The sequence below is a fragment of the Bufo bufo genome, chromosome 8, assembly GCF_905171765.1.
Source record: "Bufo bufo chromosome 8, aBufBuf1.1, whole genome shotgun sequence".
In the NCBI taxonomy this organism is placed as follows: Eukaryota; Metazoa; Chordata; class Amphibia; order Anura; family Bufonidae; genus Bufo; species Bufo bufo.
In genome coordinates, this window is record NC_053396.1 from 180,973,992 (window position 1) to 180,998,216 (window position 24,225).

The 24,225-nt window shown below is 47.1% G+C and overlaps 1 protein-coding gene across 2 annotated transcripts in view; it reads right to left on the bottom strand.

Annotated features, from left to right (window-relative positions):
- Positions 1-24,225, bottom strand: part of AKT2 (AKT serine/threonine kinase 2) — a 61,973-nt gene that overhangs the window by 15,657 nt on the left and 22,091 nt on the right. For both annotated transcript variants that reach the window (XM_040442296.1, XM_040442297.1), the window contains exons 3-12: positions 19,625-19,759; positions 19,430-19,541; positions 18,762-18,921; positions 17,061-17,192; positions 3,414-3,479; positions 3,264-3,332; positions 2,891-3,013; positions 1,816-1,944; positions 1,345-1,559; positions 1,122-1,209 (exon numbers count right to left, since the gene is read on the bottom strand). In XM_040442296.1, coding sequence (XP_040298230.1) covers positions 1,122-1,209; positions 1,345-1,559; positions 1,816-1,944; positions 2,891-3,013; positions 3,264-3,332; positions 3,414-3,479; positions 17,061-17,192; positions 18,762-18,921; positions 19,430-19,541; positions 19,625-19,759 — 1,229 coding nt within the window. The remainder of the gene's footprint in view (positions 1-1,121; positions 1,210-1,344; positions 1,560-1,815; positions 1,945-2,890; positions 3,014-3,263; positions 3,333-3,413; positions 3,480-17,060; positions 17,193-18,761; positions 18,922-19,429; positions 19,542-19,624; positions 19,760-24,225) is intronic.

Genomic DNA, 24,225 nt, shown 5'->3' on the forward strand with positions numbered 1-24,225 from the left:
ACGCCAGTGACTGAACTGAAGACATCCTGAACAGATTTCTCTCAATTCAGAATATGCATGGGGATAAAACTGATCAGTTCTTTTCTGGTATTGAGCCCCTATTACGGAACTCAGTGCCGGAAAAGGAAAATACAAGTGTGAAAGTACCCTAAGCCTTATAGGAGGAGTTCCGTTTCAAGCAGAAAAAGTACATCACAAGCGATCTTCCTGGAGTAAATAGAACGTGACTTACACAACAGATCCTGTGCTGTTGCGCCAGTTCTCCTGGTAAAACTCTGTTTTTTTGGCTGCAGCAGTGATGTAATGTTGACAACATGTAACCACTGAAGTCAATCACTGGCCTCTTGGGTGCACTGCCGAGGCCAGCGATTGGCTGCAGCAGTCATATGTTGTCAAACAGATGTCACCATCACAGTTGGGTAAACAGTGCCCTGCCAGGAGAATTGGAGTGTCAATGTGGGCGCTGTTAGGTAAGTAAGGGGAATCGGTCAGCCCCAAAAACACTCCCCAAAATAGACTAAGTGGTGTATAGTGAAAGTGGTGCCCAGTCAGACTGTGTAATTATTTTCCACTCCCTTGCATTTTGACAAATCAGCAGTAAAATGCATTGATAGGATTCCTCTGAGTCCTCTCCATCTAGTGTGTGAGCAAGGTATTCCTCTCAATGCATTTTACTACTGGCTTGTCACTTACACTATACACCGCTTACTCTAGTTTGCCTCAGATTCCCATTAATGATCTTTTCTTTATTGCAGGTGGATCACAAGTGTTGTTCGGTTTCCTCCTGAAACCAGACAACCCCTTTAAAGGGAGTTTCTTTGACACAAAAAATAAATAAATCTCCCTACGGGTTGTGTCTGGCATGGTCAAGTGAATAAATACAAACTGCAATACCAGCACAACCCATGGAGAAGTGTGGCACTGTTTCGGTGGGAAAAAGATTGTGAGCCCCATTGGGGACAGTGTGATACCAATGTCTGTTATGCGCTGCGGAATATAGTAGCGCTATATAAGTGCATAAAATAAATAAAAAGGCTGACCTCATTTTACTAATCTTTGATAAACCCTTTAACCAATTTCAGTTACACAGCTAGACGCTAGATTATGTGCACTGTGCTCACCTTCCTCTGATTCACATCTTGCCAGTTGATCGAAGCAAAGAACCGGTGATCCTTCACTTCTTGAGCATCAGTGGGGCCACCTCCAAGCCTAAAGACAGAGTACCAGCAAATTATTACTAGTAGTATTAAATTCTAATAGTCTGAATCCCCATCTGCTTGTCCTAATTGCCTAAATTTTTTGGATATCTATATCCCACATGTAGTATAAATGGGCACCAACTACCTCTGTTTAGGATCCTTTTTAAGAAGGCCACTCAGAAGAGACTTTGCTTCGGGGCTTAGAGTGCGAGGGAAGCGGATTTCCTCCATAAGGATAAGCTCAAAAAGTCTTTCATGGTCCTGATTGTAGAACGGTAATCTCCCGCACATCATTTCATACATCACCACTCCCAAACCCCACCAATCCACAGCTCGGCCATAATCGTTGTCCTCCAACACCTAAAGGTAGGACACAATTCATCAGCATAATTTCTGGTAGTAGAGCCAGGGGTTTATAGTAGATAAGTGTCATGGCATCTCATAGCAGCCTCATATAATACATTTTAACCAGTGAAGAGGCTTATTTTAGAAATTCCATAAGCCCTCATTATAATGTATCTCACTATATTTAGTTGTATGAAACAGTCGCTCAGTATATGTAGAAAACACAACTCTGCTCTCTAAATATCAAGCATACAGGTCAACATGCACTTACCTCAGGAGCCAAGTACTCTGGGGTGCCACAAAATGTCCTCATAGTGGCCCCATCTGTGATCCCCTCTTTGCAAAGTCCAAAATCTGTGATCTTCACATGACCGTCTTTGTCCAGCATGAGATTCTCCAACTACACAATATACAAAAAATAATAATTGAAAAACATGCGATTTTCAACACAAATGCAAAATCTTTCAGCATTGGAAAAGGAGTCCAATTGATAGCATGGGGCTACTGAGTCCCTTGCAAAAAATTTCAAACATGCTTCAGACAGAAGGCTTATTACACATTTTTACTTAAAAAAAATGCTGATCTGGAATCATATGCAGTACTAAAAGGAAAGAAGGAGCGGCACTCGCTGTTGGTATATAATCTTGTGATTTATTGTCACATCCCAGTGACGCGTTTCGGCATTCAATCTGCCTTTATCAAACTGACAGTTTGATAAAGGCAGATTGTATGCCGAAACGCGTCACTGGGATGTGACAATAAATCACAAGATTATATACCAACAGCGAGTGCCGCTCCTTTCCTTTTATCTACATGGGACGCCTGCCCTGGGACACGCGCACCACCACTCTATTTCCCGCTGTGCCGATCGATATATTGTATTCATATGCAGTACTAATCATGTTACTGTAGATAATCATCCAGCATCGCGGTGACAGATTGCTTTTATTTTCCTACTGTCCCACGTTCCCTCGCTGCCAGTGCTCAAAGCTGCACTGAAATACACAGTCTGGACTGTTGGGCTATACTAACAAATGGAGAGGACTACTGTGCGCATGAACAGCAGTCCTGACCTTGTATTTCAGCACAGCTTTAAAGGCTTAAAGTGAATTAAAAAAAAGGATAGTTAATTCCTTATTTGCAATACTATTCAAGTCTTACAGCAGATGATACTTGAAGATCGTGGTGACAGATTCCCTTTAAAAGGGATTTTCCAGGATATAAAATGGTTAGACGCTGCAGTTGGGGGGGCTCTTGTCTCCGCAGCCATGCCTGGCATTGCCCCTCCTAAACTTAATCACAGTGATAAACCACACATCTTGGTCTTTACATAGACGACCCGTTACCTTTATATCCCTGTACACCACGTTCCTGGAGTGGAGATATTCCAGGGCTGACACAATCTCTGCACCATAAAACCGTGCTCTGTCTTCCGTGAAGACTCGTTCCCGAGACAGGTGAAAGAACAGCTGTTGAGACACACAAATACCTTACTCAGCAATGCTACGTATAATGGAGGAACATTTGTTCCGAACCGTCTTGCTGACGGATCAATCCGGACAGCTGACAGATATGAAATTTTCATGTATTCTCATTATCACAGCATACACCGCCACATATCACTTTCAGTAATCTGAATGCAGGCATATCTATATACGGCAGGAACAGCGTGACGCATTTCTCACTGCCTTCAACTTCAATATACTGTCCACGTCTCACCTCTCCTCCATTAGCATACTCCATAACGAAGCAAAGCCTGTCACTTGTCTGGAACGCATATTTCAAAGCCTAGAGAAACAAATACATAAATGAGATCTGAGAAACTACAGATCTACAAATACAAAATTAATATTACCGCAGCACACTCACTGTTAGGAAGGGGTGCCTTGTATTCTGCAAGACTCTGCTCTCGGTAACGGTGTGAGCCACTTCATCCTGAAAATCAGAGGGACATGGTAAACCTCGGGCTGCACAACAAATGTCTGAAAAGGATTTATCTGTCTACATGGCTTGCTTTATTTTTCCTCATGTGTCAGAAATCACATTTTCGCCATTTCAGGAAGAATTGCCGTCCTGCGGTTTTAAAATCCGCATCGCATGTCTATTTTGCTATGGATATTTTCTAGCAGTGTGTGCATAATATGATGCTACGGTAATATGCTGCAGATTTTCCTCGCATCCTTAGGGCTCATGCACACGACTATGTATCTTCTGGTGGGAAAAGAAAGAAAAAAAAAAAAGAAAAAATGATGACATCCGTGTGATGTACACATGTTGCATCCGTTTTTTTTTTTGGGTGGATCCATTATAACAATACCTCTCCTTGTCTGTAAAACGGACAATAATCGGACATGTTCTATTTTTTTTGTGGAACGGACATGGTCACTGAATGCATACGGAGTAAATTCCGTTGTTTTTTTTTCAAGCTCCATTGAAGTGAATAATTCTGCATACGGACCAGTAAAAGAACCGGAAAAAAAAAACAAAAAAAACAAACCACATACGTTTGTGTGCATGAGCCCTAACTGTAATACAAAATCAGATTACATCTAGCAGTCCTAAATGTAAAGCGGTGCACTTCAGCCACAGGAACAGGAGCAAAAATGAAGAAAGCAGAGCAGGAGAAGATCTTGGTCATTCTGTAAAGCTACATACACGTTAGACAGCCATTTTTCTCAACACGCTCAGTACACGTGACTCGGCTGAGCGTGCATATAGTGTGAATGGAGAGAGTAGGCCCTCAATGCCAAGTAGCTGTTAGGCTGGGGCTACATGGTGACAGCAAGCCATATGGGACTTACATTAACCCCTTTAATCCAAAATCGCATACATTTAAGTGACCAGGGTTAAGGGAATGTATGGGGCGAGCTCACCCTATACATTTCGGGAGCTTGCTGTATAATACAGCTGGCACCCGGTCACAATGATTAGGATTGGCGAGGACGCAGATCCCGGTCATTTAACAATCTCAGCATCTTTGGGGTTAGGCAGAGGGAAGGGGCTCCAGGCTTGTCATTGTTAGGCTGGGTTCATGTCACATTTTTTCCCTACCTTTAAACGTATATATTGGGAGAAGGGGGAAAAACAAAACAAAAAAACAAACAAAAAAAAAAAAACACGGATACTGGCCATGGGCCATTTTGAACCCACTCATACGGTCGTGTGAATGGACCCACATGTATACGTTTTGTATACATTAAACATAAGACAAAAACGTGATTTGAACTCAGACTAAACTGCCTGTATAGTTGTGCGCAAGGCACAGCTCAGCAGCCAGTGTCTCAGAATCCCATAGACTGCAATAGTATTCTATTGCAGTCTAAATAACAATAACAATAACATATAATATATATATATATATAATGTCTGAATTATTCAAATATAAAAAAAACTCCCAGGCTGTGAGCTGCGATTGGCCAGCGCTGCAGCCTAGGAGAAGGACACGCCCACAGGACAAGGGAAGACACCGCCTACTATAACTTAAAGAGCAAAGGTACCGGAGGGCATAACAGGAGAACGGAGCGGCGCCCGGGGATAATAGTAAGTGCAGTGAGATCCCCGGGTGCTGCTCTATATGTCAGCATACTTAGTTCACATTGTTTTTACAAGTGAAAGGTCCTCTTTAAGGGCTCAGACATTAGGGGCATATCTTAGCAATATGCCTCCAATGTCCAAGATGGGAATAACCCTTTAATGGCACTGATCGTCCTAATTGATCTGAGACAATTCAAGAGCGTACAGGTGACTATATTGTTCGGAAAATATACGCAATAATAAATTCTGTGTTTACAGGTCAGGAAATTGCACATTCGGCACCAACCTTTTTTTTTTAATCAGATCATTTTTATTAAAGGTTTTACATATAGCCAATTATTCAGATTAACCGTACATTATATGACAATACAATATCAATACAGTTAAATCAATCATACTTTATCCAAATCAGCACGTCAATAACACTGCATCAAATAAACCTAGTCTTAAATCTCCCAGACCCCCCCCCCCCCCCCCCTCTCCGTGTGGTCATCTCCCTCGATATGGACAAAAATGCTCCAATTCTCTTAAATCTTAACTTCCAAATCCCCTTAGGACCATTCCATTCCAAATATGCATCAATCTCTGAGACTTCCTCCCCCCCCCCCAGGTCCAGCCAGCCACACCTGCCATTGCTTCTTAAAGTTCTGTACAGTGCCTCTTTTAATATAGATGCCACTCTCCATGGATATCATATGATTGTCCATATTTATCCACTCTGACTTAGGCCTCCTGCACACGACCGTTGTGTGCATCCGTGGCCGTTGTGCCGTTTTCCGTTTTTTTTTCGCGGACCTATTGACTTTCAATGGGTCCGTGGAAAATAAAAAAAAAAAAAAAAACGGAAAATGCACCGTTTTGCAGCCAAGACCGTGATCCGTGTATCCTGTCCTATTTTTTTGACGGACAACGGTTCACGGACCCATTCAAGTCAATGGGTTCGTGAAAGAACACGGATGCACACAAGATTGGCATCCGTGTCCGTGATCCGTGGCCGTAGGTTAGTTTTTATACAGACGGATCCGAAGATCCGTCTGCATAAAAGCTTTTTCATAGCTGAGTTTTCACTTCGTGAAAACTCAGAACCGACAGTATATTCTAACACAGAGGCGTTCCCATGGTGATGGGGACGCTTCAGGTTAGAATATACTAAAAGAACTGTGTACATGACTGCCCCCTGCTGCCTGGCAGGTGCTGCCAGGCAGCAGGGGGCAGCCCCCCCCCTGTAGTTAACACATTGGTGGCCAGTGCGGCCGGCCCCCCTCCCTCCCCTGTAGTTAACTCGTTGGTGGCCAGTGGGCACCCCCTCCCTCCCCTGTAGTTAACTCGTTGGTGGCCAGTGGGCCCCCCCTCCCTCCCCTGTAGTTAACTCGTTGGTGGCCAGTGGGCCTTCTCCCCTCCCTCCCCCTCCTAATTAAAATCTCCCCCCTATCATTGGTGGCAGCGGAGTGTACCGATCGGAGTCCCAGTTTAATCGCTGGGGCTCCGATCGGTAACCATGGCAACCAGGACGCTACTGCAGTCCCGGTTGCCATGGTTACTTAGCAATTTGTAGAACCATTATACTTACCTGTGAGCTGCGATGTCTGCGTCCGGCCGGGAGCTCCTCCTACTGGTAAGTGACAGGTCATGTCACTTACCAGTAGGAGGAGCTCCCGGCCGGACGCAGACATCGCATCTCACAGGTAAGTATAATGGTTCTACAAATTGCTAAGTAACCATGGCAACCGGGACTGCAGTAGCGTCCTGGTTGCCATGGTTACCGATCGGAGCCCCAGCGATTAAACTGGGACTCCGATCGGTACACTCCGCTGCCACCAATGATAGGGGGGAGATTTTAATTAGGAGGGGGAGGGAGGGGAGAAGGCCCACTGTCCACCAACGAGTTAACTACAGGGGAGGGAGGGGGGCCGGCCGCACTGGCCACCAATGAGTTAACTACAGGGGGGGGGGGGGGGCTGCCCCCTGCTGCCTGGCAGCACCTTCAGTTCTTTTAGTATATTCTAACCTGAAGCGTCCCCATCACCATGGGAACGCCTCTGTGTTAGAATATACTGTCGGATTTGAGTTTCACGATGTAACTCAAAACCGACTGTATATTCTAACATAGAGGCGTTCCCATGGTGATGGGGACGCTTCAAGTTAAAATATACCATCGGATTGGAGAAAACTCCGATCCTATGGTATATTAACTCCTGACTTTACATTGAAAGTCAATGCGGGACGGATCCGTTTGAAATTGCACCATATTGTGTCAAAGTCAAACGGATCCGTCCCCATTGACTTGCATTGTAATTCAGGACGGATCCGTTTGGCTCCGCACGGCCAGGCGGACACCAAAACGACTTTTTTTTCATGTCCGTGGATCCTCCAAAAATCAAGGAAGACCCACGGACGAAAAGACGGTCACGGATCACGGCAAAAAGGAACCCGTTTTTGCGGACCGCAAAAAAATATGGTTGTGTGCAGGAGGCCTTAGTCGGAGAGATCGGCTGGATTTACGTGCAATGTACAATAATTTAGCAATCGCTAATTTATAATCATTGGTGGTTATTAGGTCCTCTACATACCCAAGATACCCCACCAGTGGAGTCTTTGGTAAAATAACTCCATAGCGGTTTTCTGTTTGTCTATATACTCCACACCAGAAACGCTCCAGCAATGATTTAAAAAAAAAAAAAATATATATATATATATATATATATATATATATATATATATATATATATTTTTTTGATTTCAATCATATTTTTTTTATATAAAATGCTTTTTGAGGAAAATATATTACCATCCAAAGGTTATTCCATCATGAAATAAAGATTCGTTTTTTAATTATGTAGAAGGCTGTACGTAGACTCCCATATTGTTGAATGGATTAGGCAGTGGCTGAGGGACAGACAACAGAGGGTTGTAGTCAATGGAGTATATTCGGACTATGGTCTTGTTACCAGTGGGGTACCTCAGGGATCTGTTCTGGGACCCATATTGTTTAATATCTTTATCAGCGAAATTGCAGAAGGCCTCGATGGTAAGGTGTGTCTTTTTGCTGATGACACAAAGATTTGTAACAGGGTTGATGTTCCTGGAGGGACACACCAAATGGAAAAGGATTTAGGAAAACTAGAGGAATGGTCAAAAATCTGGCAACTAAAATTTAATGTTGATAAGTGCAAGATAATGCACCTGGGGTGTAAAGACCCAAGAGCAGAATATAAAATCAGTGATACAGTCCTAACCTCAGTATCTGAGGAAAGGGATTTAGGGGTCATTATTTCAGAAGACTTAAAGGTAGGCAGACAATGTCATAGAGCAGCAGGAAATCCTAGCAGAATGCTTGGGTGTATAGGGAGAGGCATTACCAGTAGAAAGAGGGAGGTACTCATGCCGCTCTACAGAGCACTAGTGAGGCCTCATCTGGAGTATTGTGCGCAGTACTGGAGACCATATCTCCAGAAGGATATTGATACTTTGGAGAGAGTTCAGAGAAGAGCTACTAAACTGGTATTGCAGGATAAAACTTACCAGGAAAGATTAAAGGACCTAACATGTATAGCTTGGAAGAAATACGAGACAGAGGGGATATGATAGAAACTTTTAAATACATAAAGGGAATCAACAAGGTAAAAGAGGAGAGAAGATTTAAAAGAAGAAGAAAAACTACCACAAGAGGACATAGTTTTAAATTAGAGGGGCAAAGGTTTAAAAGTAATATCAGGAAGTATTACTTTACTGAGAGAGTAGTGGATGCATGGAATAGCCTTCCTGCAGAAGTGGTAGCTGCAAATACAGTGAAGGAGTTTAAGCATGCATGGGATAGGCATAAGGCCATCCTTCATATAAGATAGGGCCAGGGGCTATCCATAGTATTCAGTATATTGGGCAGACTAGATGGGCCAAATGGTTCTTATCTGCTGACACATTCTATGTTTCAATGTTTCTATATGTGTAATTTTTTTGGTAAATAAATTCCATTAATCCATTCACAATGTCATGCTCTTCCAGAGGTTTTTGTAAGATTATTGGGCAGTTTCTCTGCCTACAAGATATTATCACAGATGTTTGGTTTACTTTTGCAGTTCTCAAAACTGAATTTGACTCAGCAGAGATCACATGCCTCTTCTTCACAGCAAAAATGTTATAACATGAACAGAGTTGAGAAAAATACCTTAATCCTAACTTCTACAAACCTATGAATGCAGAATCAACCTAATCAAACTAATATGAAAAGTTGTGGGGGATTGAGTCAGCACAACCTGTATGTAGGTGCACATCACTATGGCGAAATACATATACAAACGGAAAAACGAGATTTTTGTATAACTTACCAGTAAAATCTCTTTCTCGCTCTTTCCTTGGGGGACACAGAAGACCTTGGGTATAGCTCATCTCCATAGGAGGCGTGACACTAAGTGAAGACTGTTAAGCCCCTCCTCCACAGCTATACCCTCAGCCTGGAGAGAGAGACTGCCAGTTGCGTGTCCAAGCAGTGAGAAAAGGCAAAGTCCAACAAGGATCCAACAAGGAACCAACAAGCCAACTACCCAACGGGTAACACAAACTCGGAAACCGTGTAGAGAAAAACAATGAATGGGTGGGTGCTGTGTCCCCCAAGGAAAGAGCGAGAAAGAGATTTTACTGGTAAGTTATACAAAAATCTCGTTTTCTCGCCCAGTTTCCTTGGGGGACACAGAAGACCTTGGGACGTTCAAAAGCAGTCCAAAAGGGGAGGGACCACAGCTCCAAGGCGAAGCACCCGAAGGCATCAAGGAACCGCCGCCTGCAGACCCAGGCGGACCAAGGCAGCATACGCCGAAGCCAGAGTATGCACCCTGTAGAACTCTGTAAAGCGTGCAAGGAAGACCTGTGGCCGCCTTGCTCAAATGCATGGCCGAAGCCCAATGCCTCCGGCCCAGGAGGCACCGACCGCTCTGGTGAAATGAACGGTGACAGCAAATGCAGAATCCTGCCCTCGGTGCGGTAACCTCAGTAATAGCCAATCTGATAAAGCGGAGGAAAACCACCCTGGAGTCCGTCAACTCTAAGCGCGGACCTCCAGGAAACCCAAGAGACCGAACGTCGACAAGAGTCGGAGATCTCCAAGTAAAACCGGCAAGGCCCAAACAACGTCCAAATCGGTGAAGTGTTGAAGCGAAAGGCAACACCACCTTCAGAAGGAAGGAACGGGATGTAGAAACAGCCCTGTCCTGGGAAAAGACAGAAGGCTCAGAACAAAAAGGGGCCATTCAGGCACCCGTCAGAGACACGACTGATACGGAAACACAACCGTACAGGACAGGCGGGGTAGGGAGAACTTCTGTAACGGCTCCAAGGAAAAGATTGGAGCGCCGAGAGCTCAGTATGTAGTTCCCAGGGCGGTACCGAAGGACAGTACAGAGGAACCAAAGAGCCATTTCGAGTAAGAAGGTCTTGACAGGCCCAGAGGGCCGGGGAACGCTGGAAGAGGAAGAACAGCCCAGTATCCGCCAGATGCCAGGACAAGACAGGCTAAAGTCCATGCTGATGTAGCCATGTTCTACAGTCCCGGTGTGGGAGATCAAAGGACAATCTGGACCGAAAGGTAGTCCCCCCAAGTTACCGAGAAGGTAAGTCTACAGCAGGACCATTGTCTTAGAATGGACCACGCAATCTGCACTCAGCGGGAGGACAGAACGCGGTAGACTCGGTAAATAGGCACAGCTAATACAGCCAGTGTGAACAAGGGAGACAGTACGAGGCCAAAAGGAACACCGGAACCATCCACATGAACAACCATGCTCTCCCCAGAGGGGAGGACAGTGAAGGAACAACCTCTGAAGTCTGGCGGGACAGAAGCCACATCGGAGTGATCTGTACCGAGCGGGAGCCAAACAGAGCCGGCGAGATAAGGTAGTCGAGACAGAGGCCGGCATAACCCCCTCCAACCGAACGGAGGAGTGGGCAACAGGGAAGCCATAGGACAGCTCAAAAGCAGAACCCTGCTACACTGTGAGATGCCCGGTTCACCGCCTCGCAGAAGGCGAATACCCTGAAGAACCCAAGGTGGAGGTCCTCCGACCTGGGTAATCGAGCACCCAAGCGAATTTGGGTGACCTTCCCGAGAAAAGCGGCCCGCACCTGGTAGCAGATCAGACTGAAGCGTAGAGGCGCCAAGAGGAAGGACTCATACCACACTACATCCGAAGAGGAGGAAATTGCAGCAGGCAAGGGAACCGCAGTACTGCCAGAGCCAACGAAGAATTCGAGGGGCGTTTCAGACAACAGCACTCTCGACCATGTGACCACTAGCGCAGGGACGAATGGGCACGCATCTAGGAACCACGAACACTCCCTGGGATGACGGGCCAACTAAATGAATGAGTACCACCCAGCTCCGTGCAGCAGAGAGCAAGTAGAGCCCGTCCGGGTCAGGTGGACAGAATGAACTCCTTAGAGACGAGTGCAAGGCTTGCGGCAAGCATCGTATCCCAAGAAAACAAAAGTATGCCGCAGGAAGCAGATCAGGCATACGTACGAGCAGCCCGTAAGCAGTGAGAAGGCCAACCCACCTACAGGAGGAGAAGGCATACACGGCCCAAACAACGCACAAGAACGTCCGCTCACTGCAAAAAGGTTAATTCAGCGAAAAAGGGGGCTCGCCACAGAGTGCCACAGCATGTATGTAATTGCAAAGTGCAACCTGCAAGGGAGTTATGCACAAGCCTAGTATAGCATGCGATGGAACGCAAGCAGTCCACCCCGAAAGGGGGGAAATTGTATCTGGCAAACTGCAGTCGGCAAGAGTGCAAAGGCCGGTCCCAAAAGGGAGTGATGCCTAAGGCCGTACCTACTTCAGAGAAGCAGGACATACCCTATAATCCAGCAGGAACGCAGGAGGTCCACCTAGTGAAAGGGGAACATGCACAGGGTTATCCTAGCATTAAGTGAGTGTGCAATAATACACGCAACACTGACTTAGCGAGAGTGCAACTACTCTGCCAATGAAGGGGGACATGTACAAGTCCAGCACAGCCATACAAGGACAGCCGTGAATCTCATGAGCGTGCCAAATTCTGCCCATGGAATGTGGGGTGGTCACGCACAAGGCCAGCACCGTATCCAATGGGAGTGCAAGCGTTCCACCCATGTTAGAGGGCCATGCTCATGGCCAGCAAGGTATCCGGTGAGAGTGTAGCATGCCGCCCAGAAAAAAAGGGGGGGTAATGCAAATGGCCAGCATCTCATCCAGGGAGAGTGCGTGCACCCGCCATGTATGGGAGTCATACACATGGCCAGCAACGTACTGGTGAGAGACAAACACAGTCAGTGAGAATGTGTGTATGTCACCTGAGGAAGGAAGGCATGCCCATGGCAGGCAGCGAATCCAGCGAGAGTGCGTACACCGCCCACAGAAGAGGGGTCATGCATATGGCCGACAGCGGATCCAGCGAGAGTGCAAGCACCCCGCCATGTATGGGGTACATGCACATGGCCAGTAACGTACCTGCGAGAAAACAACCACAGACAGAGGGATGTATGTATGCTGCCTGAGTCATGCCTATGGCCGGCAGCGAAACCAGTGAGAGTGCAGCATAGTAACATAGTACATAAGTACATCATAGCCCATCAGAGAGAGTGCAGCGTTCCGCCTATGGAAGGGGGTCGTGCACATAGCCAGTACCGTATCCGGTGAGAGTGCAGTATTCCGCCTAAAAAGGGGGGTCATGCACATGATCGGCAACTAATCCAGTGAGAGCGCTGCGTTCCGCCCATGGAAGGGGGTCACGCACATGGCCGGCAGTGAATCCAGTGAGAGTGCAGCGTTCCGCCTATGGAAGGGGGTCGTGCACATGGCCAGCACCGTATCCGGTGAAGGTGCAGTATTCCGCCTAAAAGGGGGTCATGCACATGGCCAGCCGGCAGCCAGGGAGAGTGCAGTATCCCGCCTAGGAGGGGGGGATGCACATGGCAGGCACCATAACTGGAGAGATGATGAATGCTGCCTACGGAAGGGGCGCATGCACTTGGCCGGCGCCGTATCCTGGAAGAGGGCAGGAAAACCGCCTAAAAGGGGAAATGCCCTAGCAGCGACGCAGGTTGGGAGCGCAACAAACATGCCGCCTGTGGAAAGAGGGCATGCAGACATGCAGCACTACTGATGAGGCTGCAGCGTCCTGCGCAGTCCAAAAGAAATCTATTATATATATATATATATATATAATTTTTTTTTTTTAAAACACAGCCTCTCTGAGGCTAAAGGGGGCCACCATATAGGGGCACAGTAGTCAGGAAAAAGGAAAAAGGGGGGCCAGCCATACAGGCCCATTGGGATCCGGCCTGTACCCAAAGGGTTAACATGGATCCGGCCTGGAGGGCGGCGCTGCGATCCCCTGGGGGCGGAGGAACCTCCCGGCGGGAAGAATTTGCGCCTGGAGAAGTTCCCGCCCCCTCCACCAGAGGCCGGAATTTTGCGGCCTAGTAGGCCGTGAAGCCGGGGTCTAAATTTTGCGGCGCCCGGTATGTACCGCCGGGACCTGAGGCGGAGCGGCGCATCAAACCGGCCGCGGGTGCCCACCCCGCGGGCCGGTCGGAATTGCGGCCCAGCAGGCCGCGAAGCATGGGCCAAAGTTTGCGGAGCCCCACCGACCGGCACCGACGGTCGGCCGGGGCCTGCTGGGCCTAGAAGTCAAGCCCAAAGCCGGCCGCGGGAGCCCACCCCGCCGGAAGAGTCAGGGGCCCAGAATGGCGGCTTGCCGGCCGCGGGAGCCCACCCCGCCGGCCGGAAGAGTCAGGGGCCCAGAATGGCGGCTTGCCGGCCGCGGGAGCCCACCCCGCCGGCCGGAAGAGTCAGGGGCTCGGAATGGCGGCCTAGCAGGCCGCGGAGCCTGGGCTAAGATTTTTTGCGGCGCCCGGCCGCACCGGAATACCAATGTCGGCCGGAGGCGAGGCCTTACTCCACAGCCGTCAGGAGCCTCAGGCCTGGAGCAACACTCCGGTAGGAGATGTAGGGGGGGACCCAGAGACCGGGTGCCTGTGCTGATAGAGAAATAAACTATGTTGCCGCTTCTGTAGCTGGCTGTGGAGACAGCCACTGGCTGCATGTCTATGGGAGCCAGGCAGGGGGGGGGGGGGGGGGGGGGGGGGGCAGAAGGAGATTGCCGCTCTGCAGCACCCCAGGGGCCAGCATAGATCCAGCAGGGGACTAGAGGCCCAGTATGGGGGTCAGGCACGCAGGAGACCAGGGTGGGGGACGTAGGGCTGGAGAAGCCTCTCTCTTACCACAGCCGTCTTCACCCTCGGTCCATTCCAGCAGGGTCGCCCCTTCAGCTACTGGCACCGTAGTGGCAGGACGCTGGAAGAGGGACTTGGCGTGCGGGCAACCCTTGCGCTGGCGGGATGTAGGGGAGCTGGGCTGCCCTGGTCCACCTTGCCTTCTGTGGGGGAGGCAGCAGTGCGGGTGACCGGCAATGGCGCAGTTCAACCCCGGGAGAACAGAGAGGTCTAGTGCGTCTCTGTTATCCCTGATGATCTGGAACAAAAAAGAAAAGAAAAAAGTAAAAATCTAAAATTTAAACAAGGAGAAACCAGCCCTGCAGAGCAGGGAGTGTCTTGCCTCCTTGGACACTAAGCAAAAACTGGCAGTCTCTCTCTCCAGGCTGAGGGTATAGCTGTGGAGGAGGGGCTTAACAGTTTTCACTTAGTGTCACGCCTCCTATGGAGATGAGCTATACCCAAGGTCTTCTGTGTCCCCCAAGGAAACTGGGCGAGAAATACAAATGTGATAGCACTCTGCAACTAGTATTCTGCCCTGCCTCCATGCTGGATGAGGCATTGGTGTACATTTTGGCCAAAGCATAATAAACCACTCACCATGTCAAGGTCGCCTCTATTGAGTGGTCCCTAACACTAGTTCCTACCTGTTTATGGGCCATGACAGCCACACAAAGTCCAGGGAATGCAGGTCAGCATGCACGCCAAGCACACTCCGCTTTTAACCCTGTCCGGTGCCATTACAGCTTTCATCGGATCCAGGGATGCAAGTACCAACATGCATGCTGAGGCCACCATATACTTCTCCTGGAGCCAAATGGCTACTGGTAGGTGCTATATAAGCAGACTCAGTTTTATACTGACTTTAAAACCAGCCTCCAGGACAGATTGACTTATCAGGTGTGCTTGACTCAAAGGAGATCGCCACGCCTCCAATATATGCTACAAAGAAAAAATGTGGGGGGTTGAGCCAGCACAACCTGTATGTAGGTGCACATCACTATGGCGAAATACATATACAAACGGAAAATACAGGACAGAATGCTGGATGCAGAGTGCTATCACATTTGTATTTTTCATTAATATGAAAAGTTGTTTAAATCTTCATCTACTTGCATATTATAAGTTATACCAGCAAGAATTTGTCTTTATGTAGAAAACTATGATTTAAATCAAGCCTTACTGACTAGTGATTTAAATTGTGATATAAATCATTTTGATTTAAATCAAATCCACCCTGATATGTTCTCCACCTAATGTGGAACATGGTCATGGTATTTTATATTGCATTGTAATGCATATTTTCATGTTATCTCCTGTGTACCAGGCCTGCTAGGGGTGTAGTTTCTCCTCCCAAACTGTAGAGGGAGCTAGGGAACCCCCTAGTAATATAGTTAGGCCCAGACAGGAAAGAGTTAGGTCAGTCCAGTCCAGGAGGCCAAGTAGCTCAGTCGTGCCTGCCTGAGGTCCTGAGTAAGTAAAGCTCAGAAGTTAGTCTAGGAGAAGAAGTTTCCTCCTGAAGTTATCCTGCATTTTGCAAAGTACAGAGCAGTGCTAATTGTATCCAGCCAAGTAGAAAGCTGAAGGGCAGAAGTTTATTGACAGCAAGCGGATTTATACCAGAGGAAGGTTTCCCTACCCAAGGATAAAGCCAGCTATTAGGCATCCGGGCCTTGGAGAAAGTCAGACAGGATTCTGCAGAAAGTACAGCCTGATCTGTGAGTTTATTCCCTCTGAGTTATCTTGCTAGGATTCTACCGACTATTTATGTAAAGCCTGCCTTATACCAATATCCTTTCATATGGAACTGTCTGAAGCCTGTATATATAGTTGAACTGTTCAGTAAAGAGGAGTTCTAGTTCACCATAATCGTGAGTACCTCAATTATTCCTCCAACAAATCTGTGTGCCACCATTACCGGCACTGGCGTCACGAACTGTAAGGGATCTTGCCACCGGCACGCTAAACTTCCAACACCCAGGGCACCTAACCTACCACCCGGCCTGGTCCCTATATTCAGAGAGTGCCCCAGAGGATCCATGTGCCAGCCTCTCTATCACTGCTGTACGCCTGCCCAGGGTCTTCTACAAATTGTAAGAACCAAGAGCAACCCTCGGTCTGCTAACTGACCCCTGTGACCTCACATTCGCTCCCCCTGAAGGACTGGCGTACTGCAAACATATGAGCCAAGTCTGCATCCGGGGCAGCACACCTAGGACAGTTAGAGTCCGCACGTAGACCCATCTTAAACAGGAGTTGTGGCGTCTTGTATACCCTACGAATAAGGAATAATTGCAATTGCCTATGTGCCAAACTCATAGATATCGCGGGTACTTCCCCCAAAACATCCCTCCATTTTTCCTCCGACAATTCTCCAACATCCCTCTCCCATTTAGTCTTAAGACTGGTTAATGGATCACGTACTACTTTATCTAGTAGACTGGCATAAGCCATGGAGATAATCGTGCGCGATAATCTGGCCTGCACCACTGAATCAATCACCGGCATGGAATGCACAGTCAAAGTCTTCCGTTCCTGAGTCTTCATGGCATGTCTCAATTGTAAGTATTGGTAAAATATACGGTTCGACAATTGAAATTCTGTCTGTAGTTGTTGAAAGGATTTAAGATTATTCTCTAAGTACAGATGTGCTATTCTTGTTACCCCAGCTTTTTCCCAACTGTCAAAACCTTCCAGCTGGAATAGTTCCCCCAACCTTTCACATTCGGCACCAACCTTAGCAATTATGACATCTTTCCGTAAAATCTTCATAGCGTAGTAACGACCTGTTGCTTTCTCTCGGACCAGGATCACTTTTCCGAATGTTCCTTTTCCCAGCAGTTTCAAATAGTCAAAATCATTCATGGTCTGAAGACAAAAAAAAAAAAAAAAAGTCATGAAAATGTGCTGGTAATAAGAGTAAAGCATTTGTAGAATATCCCGAACTAATGGGTTCCCCTTTCACGGCCTTAGTTTAAGAAGCCTGTATTCCCGTATCGACCGCCTCATTAGGACAAAATGCACCCAACCCCCCCCCCATCCCACACACAAAAACTAAACAAAAAAGAAACTTGCGGCACATTTATTATGTGTTTTAGATACTTTATGGCTCACTAAATAGTGTGTAGCAAAGGGAGTCATAAAATGTGCCAGGTAAATGTTAGACACCTGAATTTTGGCGCACGTCTAGCAAAAAGCGTCAAATTTATCAAACCGTGTACACGACTATGATAAATGTGGTGCAGTTGCTTCCAGTCTAGTCTAGTTTTAGGTCAGTAATAATACATCTGCCCCACTGTGTTAATAGAGAAGTCCACCATTTTAGATACCTACATCCATGTGTTTAGAGCAGTGAGTGGCTATAAACAGCATCCCCGTTCCTGCAGGATGTCTATGAATTACAGAGAGCCCCTTGATTTCACTGGGTACCATGTAATACTTCACTTCACCTGTGGTGGAGCTGCAGGGGAACTTAACACTTAAAAGGGGTTATCCAACCCCTATAATGCCCGGGCACCTCACAGGTTATACTTAAGCCGTTCACCAGCACCCGCATCGCTACTGATGCCCACATGGCTTGGATAACCCCTTTAAGCTGCATTCACACAGGCCAGTTGGATGCTCGTCAAGTGGACGTGACTGCTGCATTTACACTGTATGAAATCGCTACTGCCATGTCCTGTCACTATACAAAATCATTGTTCCCGGGCAGCAGAGTGTAAATGCACAATCTGCTGCCCGGGAACGATGGCTCAGGTGTCCGCACCTTTGATAATTTCAACTGATGAACGTCTGAGATTACAACTATTTTGTATTCGTAAATGTGAAGGAGACTCTGGTTTGCCTGGATGCTTTTCTGCAGTGAACGCAAAAGCATGCGATTGCTGTCCCAATGTTAAAAAGTTGTATTAAATTAGAAAAAAATAATAATTGCTACTTTCTTCCAGAAACAGCGCCACTCTTGTCTATGGGCTATGTCTGTTATTGCAGCTCAGTCACAATCACTAGAATAGGACTAAGCCGAAACAGTAGTCACGCTAATGAGTAAAAAGAGCGCTGTATCTGGAAGAAAGCAGCCATGTTTTTCTAAAAGGGCGTTTTCGAACCATACAAACTGAAGGCATGACGACAGTGATCCCCAAATGATTCCTACAATAAGGATTTTTTTTTTAGAGCTGAGAAGTAACCACAGCTTAGACCAGTGATGGCTAACCTTCGGCACTCCAGCTGTGGTGAAACTACGACTCCCAGCATGCGCCATTAGTTTCTAGGGAGCTCTGAGAACAGCCAAGCAAGTGTACGTCTTAGGAGTCGTAGTTTTACCACAGCTGGAGCGGCGGAGGTTCGTCATCACAGGCTTAGAAGCCCATTGTTATGACCATAATAGTATGGATGCTTTCACTGGCCAATACGACTTCTGCATTCAGTAATACTTACAACTTTAGGTCGTCCCTTGGACATGGCTATATCCATCTCGTCCGTACTTGGGGTGTCACTAGGAGAACCACACTTGATGTCCATGGCCTCCTCCTCTTCATCATTCTCCTGGTTCTTCAGGCTGTTGGCTACAGTTTGGATCGCCCTCATCCACTCCTCCCTGTATTAGTGATGTGATTATTACCAACAGACAGAAATGGGATATTCTGTATATTGTAAAACATAGATTTGGTGGTTGACAAAAAAAAAATAAAAAAAATTCCCAGCTAGGGTTCTCATCACTGACTGATCCTCCGTCTCCATGCCTTGCACTTGCTCAGAAGTCTGAAGTGCAGAACATGATGGTGCTTGTGGTCACTGTAAGGGTCTATTCACACGTCCGCAGTGTTTTGCTGGAATCGCAAATTGCAGACCCGCAAAACACCGGGCCGGCACCCCAATAGAAATGCAGCTGCGGACAAGAATAGGACATGTTCTATTTTTTTGCGGAGCCACGGACCGGAAATGAGGACAGCACACTGTGTGCTGTCCGCATCTTTTCCTTCCCCATTAAAAAATGAATGGGTCCGCACCCGTTCCGCAGACATCTGAATGGAGCCTTATGGACACCGTCAGCACACAGCAGTTTACTGGGATACATTGTGAGAGATTATGTTTTGGCCTTATACCTTTCTTCCGGGGTGTCCACATGAAAAGTGCGCTCGATAACTGTAGTCCACTGCAAACAACGGATGACAAAGGTGTTGGGGCGGGGGCGCTCTGTCTTCATGAGCTGACATTCTGGGAAGAGATGGACGTTACCTATCTAGCAGGTGTTAAATGGCTCCTGTGACATATACTGCTTCTCAGATTCTAGCACCTACCTCCTACAGAGAAGTTGTTGAGCGGGGGGAGAACCAGGCTTTGCTCTGAGGAATCTGGCTTCTCCTTATAGCCGATAAATGATCCATCACTTTTCAGAAGGAAATATCTGGGTCTCCAGGTCTTTATGTATTCACCTGTGGAAAGATGAAGGCAAAGGTCATACGTAAGGCTCAGCAGTGAGGTACCTGCCTGGTCCGGTGATTGGCTGTGACCAAGAACTGGTACGGCAGGGAAGGGAGCCACGAGGCTGGAACGGTGGGTCTTTCAACAAGAGTCTTTAAATGGTCTCTAACTTTTCAAAAACCTTTAGATCGGTGGTGGTCTGAGCGATGAGTCCCCCAACGATCCCTAGAACGAGGAGAGAGTAGCACTCACATATCGCGCTCTCTCCCCGCTGCTGAGGATGGAATCGAGACTACTATGGAGCCCGTCCTGCACAGCGAGGAGAGCAAGTGTGACATGTGAGCACTTCCTCCCCTCGTTCTAAGGATCGGTGGGGGCCACAGGGTTCAGACCGATCTAAACTCTACAGTTATATCCAACAACCTCTTTAACCCTTTGACGCAAATGGACATAGATGCAGTCTGGACGTACAGCTAAGTTTAAGGAATCAGATGTACAGCTACATCCGAACAGGCAATGGACTGAACTATAAAGTGTCGCAGCCCTGGATTCTCCGCTGGCAGAGACACTGGAAAAGGCGGCAAAGAACTAATCAGTTAAAACTGCTTGAAATTTTTAAAAATTGCTTTTAAAATTCTAAGTTTCCTAAAAAAATAAATAACAAAAAATAGACGTAAACTTAAAGTTAATTAATTATTTTGGGAGGTTTTACTCTCCATGTAAAAAGCAGTGGAAATCAAATTTCAAAGATTGCTAATTTTTCCAAGTTTTCTGTAAATTTAGATTTTTTTTAATAAATAAAAAAAGGTAAGGGTCCATTCACACATCCACAAAAATGAGTCCGCATCCGTTCCGCAATTTTGCGGAACCCATTCATTTTCAACGGGGCCGCAAAAGATGCGGACAGCACTTCCGTTCTGCGGGCCGGCAAAAAATGGAACATGTCCTATTCTTGTCTGCAGCCACGGACAAGAAAAAAGCATTTCTAATCATAGTGGCCGCCATGTGCGGTGCACAAAATGCGGAACGCACATGGCCGGTGACCGTGTTTTGCGGATCCGAATTTGTGGACCGCAAAACAGTTGCGGACGTGTGAATGGACCCTTAAGCACATAGATTCAAATATAGCCCTAACATGTAGTACGATGTGTCACGAGAAAATCTCAGAATGGCTTGGATAAGTAATTACATGTTTTTACAACATAAAGTGAAAAAAAAAAAAAAATTAGGGTCAAAACTGGCTGCGGAGGCAAAGGGTTAAGCAGCACAATTTCCCCGTATTTACTGCTTCACATAAAGGCGCGAGGAGGAGAGAAAATAAACTACTTGGGACAGAAAGGCTGCGCTCACATGTCGCAGCCACCCTGCTGCTGAAGTACGCCAACGATGTGACAGACTGACACGGCCTCAAACCTCGCCGCTGCTAAACGCAATGGCAAGCTACCTCTTAGCGGTAAAACTGCTTGTACCGCCCCTTAAAAATAAAATAGATTTCAGCCGCAGATACACGGCGTTAGTCAGCACATCTGCTACTACACGTCTTGGTTTATTTTTTTCCCCCTTTTAGGATCACTTTAAGACAGTCGGAAACTACTAATGGTGAAAATAAGATACGTCTCCTGTTATTTCCAGTATGATATAAACAGATCATTGGCAGAAAGCCATACTATACAATGAAGCGCCGCGCTCAGTGCACTAAATATAGTAAAACACCCAGGAGTAATAACGACACGACTCTCGTAAGAGATGACAGACGACAAGATCCTGACCTCAGGACAAAGGCAATAATACACTGCAAGTCATGTAACAAACAAGGCAAAGATCACTGCGTGCACCGCCAGCCCTTCTAACGGTCTACTGATAGCTGTACCAGTGACTGCTGGCAGAAAGCAGAGCGGGGTAACCATATACGGCTTTATAACGGCACAGGCAACTGCGCAATAATTACATGGTCACAGGGATTACGATGTGCACATTACCGTTCCTTAGGCCCCATTCACACGGCTGTAGTTTTGGTTCCTTTTTTTACATTTCAATCTGCACTTTCGTTCTGTGACCCCACAAAAAATAAACTATAGAACATGTCTTATTATTGTACGTTTTGTGGACAAGAATAGGCAGTTCTTAAAGAGGGACGTACTGTTCCGCAAAATCCGGAATGCGCACGGCCGGTATCCGTGTTTTGGGGGCGGCAAAAACAGCTACTCCCGTGTGCATGAGGCCTTACTAAGAGTCACTGCAGTCTGGGTAGAGGCTGCAGCACATATCTCCAGATCTGGGAACCTTCAGAAATATTAAAGGGCTTGTCCAGGAATAGAACAACATGGCAGCTTTCTGCTAAGAACACATGGGTTATGTCTGGTATTGCAGCTAGCCTGTTGGTAGTCAATGTAACAGAGCTGCAATACCGTACGCAGCCCGTGGAGAGGGGTGGGGCTATTTTTTGCAAGAAAGCAGCCATGTTATTCCAATCCTGGAAAGCCCTTTTAATATACAGTTTGCAAAAAAAAAATTTTACATTTTTTTTTTACAATGGTGCTTTAGGCCTCTTTCACACGAACGATACAGATTGGCTCCGGTTGCGGTCAGGGAAACTCGCACCATTTTGCAAGAAAGTTCAGTCAGTTTTGTCTGCGATTGCGTTCCGTTTTTCTGCATTGGTGCAATGCGTTTTGATGCGTTTTTCCACACGCGTGATAAAAAAAAACCTGAAGGTTTGCAAACAACATCTCTTAGGCTACTTTCACATTAGCGTTTTTACTAGATCCGGCAGGGTCCAGCAAAAACGCTTCCGTTACGAATACAACCGTCTGCATCCGTTATGAACCGATCCGGTTGTATTATCTTTAACATTGCAAAGACGGATCAGTCATGAACTCCATTAAAAGTCAATGGGGGACGGATCCGTCTTGCTCCGCATCCCAGGACGGAAAGCAAACTACAACATGTTGCGGTTTGCTCTCCGGTATGAGAACGGAACGGAATGCATTTTGGAGCCTTCCGTTCAGTTACGTTTTGTTCCCGTTGACAATGAATGGGGACACAACTGAAGTGTTTTTTTTCCGGTATTGAGCCCCTATGATGGAGATTTCAATAACGGAAAACTAAGACGCTAGTGTGAAAGTAGCCTTAGGAACCATCAGTGAAAAACGCATTGCATCCGCACTTGCTTGCGGATGCAATGTCTTTTTCACTGAAGACCCATGCACTTTTTGGGGCCAGGGCTGCGTGAAAAACGCAGAATAAGGCCTCATGCACACGGCCGTTGTTTGGTTCCGCATCCGAGCCGCCGTTTTGGTGGCTTGGATGCGGACCCATTCACTTCAATGGGGCCGCAAAAGATGCGGACAGCACTCAGTGTGCTGTCCGAATCCGTTCCGTGGCCCCGCTAAAAAAAAAATAACATGTCCTACACTTGTCCGCGCTTTGCGGACAAGAATAGGCATTTATATTGAAGGCTGTCCGTGCCGGACTGCAAAACACACCGCGGTCGTGTGCATGAGGCCTATAGAACATGCAGCGTTTTTCACGCAACGCAGAACAGATGTGTGAAAAAAAAATAAAAACCGCTCATGTACACACACCCATTGAAATGAATAGGTCAGGATTTAACGCGGGTGCTATGCGTTCATGTCACACATTGTACCCGCGCGGGAAAACTCGCTCGTGTGAAAGGGGCCTTAAGCGCATTTGCTTTCCACTTTAAATGGTGTTTAAGGTGGAGCGGAGCCTCGTGTAGGGAGAAGGTTAATGCTACTCTAGGTAATTCAACACAACTTTCCAGAAATAGCCTCTAATCACAGAGCTAATTTTACCCGCTGCATGTCAGGCAGGGACTTGGCACACACGTGTTTCCCTTCATGCGGCTCGTCAGCAGCGGGGACCACGCCGATCCTTTCCCAGGTTGCATCTTAGCCGCGGTGTCCCGTGTTTCCTTTTTTATCTGCACCAGGTCAGTATATATGGGATGACAGGAGAGGCGCTCGCCGAAGCAGGTGATCTGCTGCGCTACCACCTGGTAAAGATGTGCACACCTTTCGTTTCCATGTCTCGAGCTGCCATATTTTGAGGTCAAAAACAGTCCCCGACTGTTTACTATGGTTTACCAGCAGGAACATACAAGCAGAGGAAGTGACACTGGCCCCCGGCTTGTACAAGAGATGGCTGGAAGCTGATAATGTCGCCACATCTGTTGCAATTGGTAAAGCACACAGCTCCAGAGAGAGCGACAGCACAGTGCATGGCACCGAGCACAAGTACTGGTCATTGCGGTCCTCTGAAGAACACAGCAGATGACTGTAGTAAACATACTGAGGGGCTGTTCTCACGCGGCGGTCCCGCTGCACATTTTGCACCCAGGAGGTAAAGTTACTGTGGATTACAGCAGAAAAGGGGAAGGAGCTATTAACAAATCTCATCCACAGGCCGTCGCTCTTTGCAAAATCGCATGCAACACGTGTGGATTTTGCTGCAGATT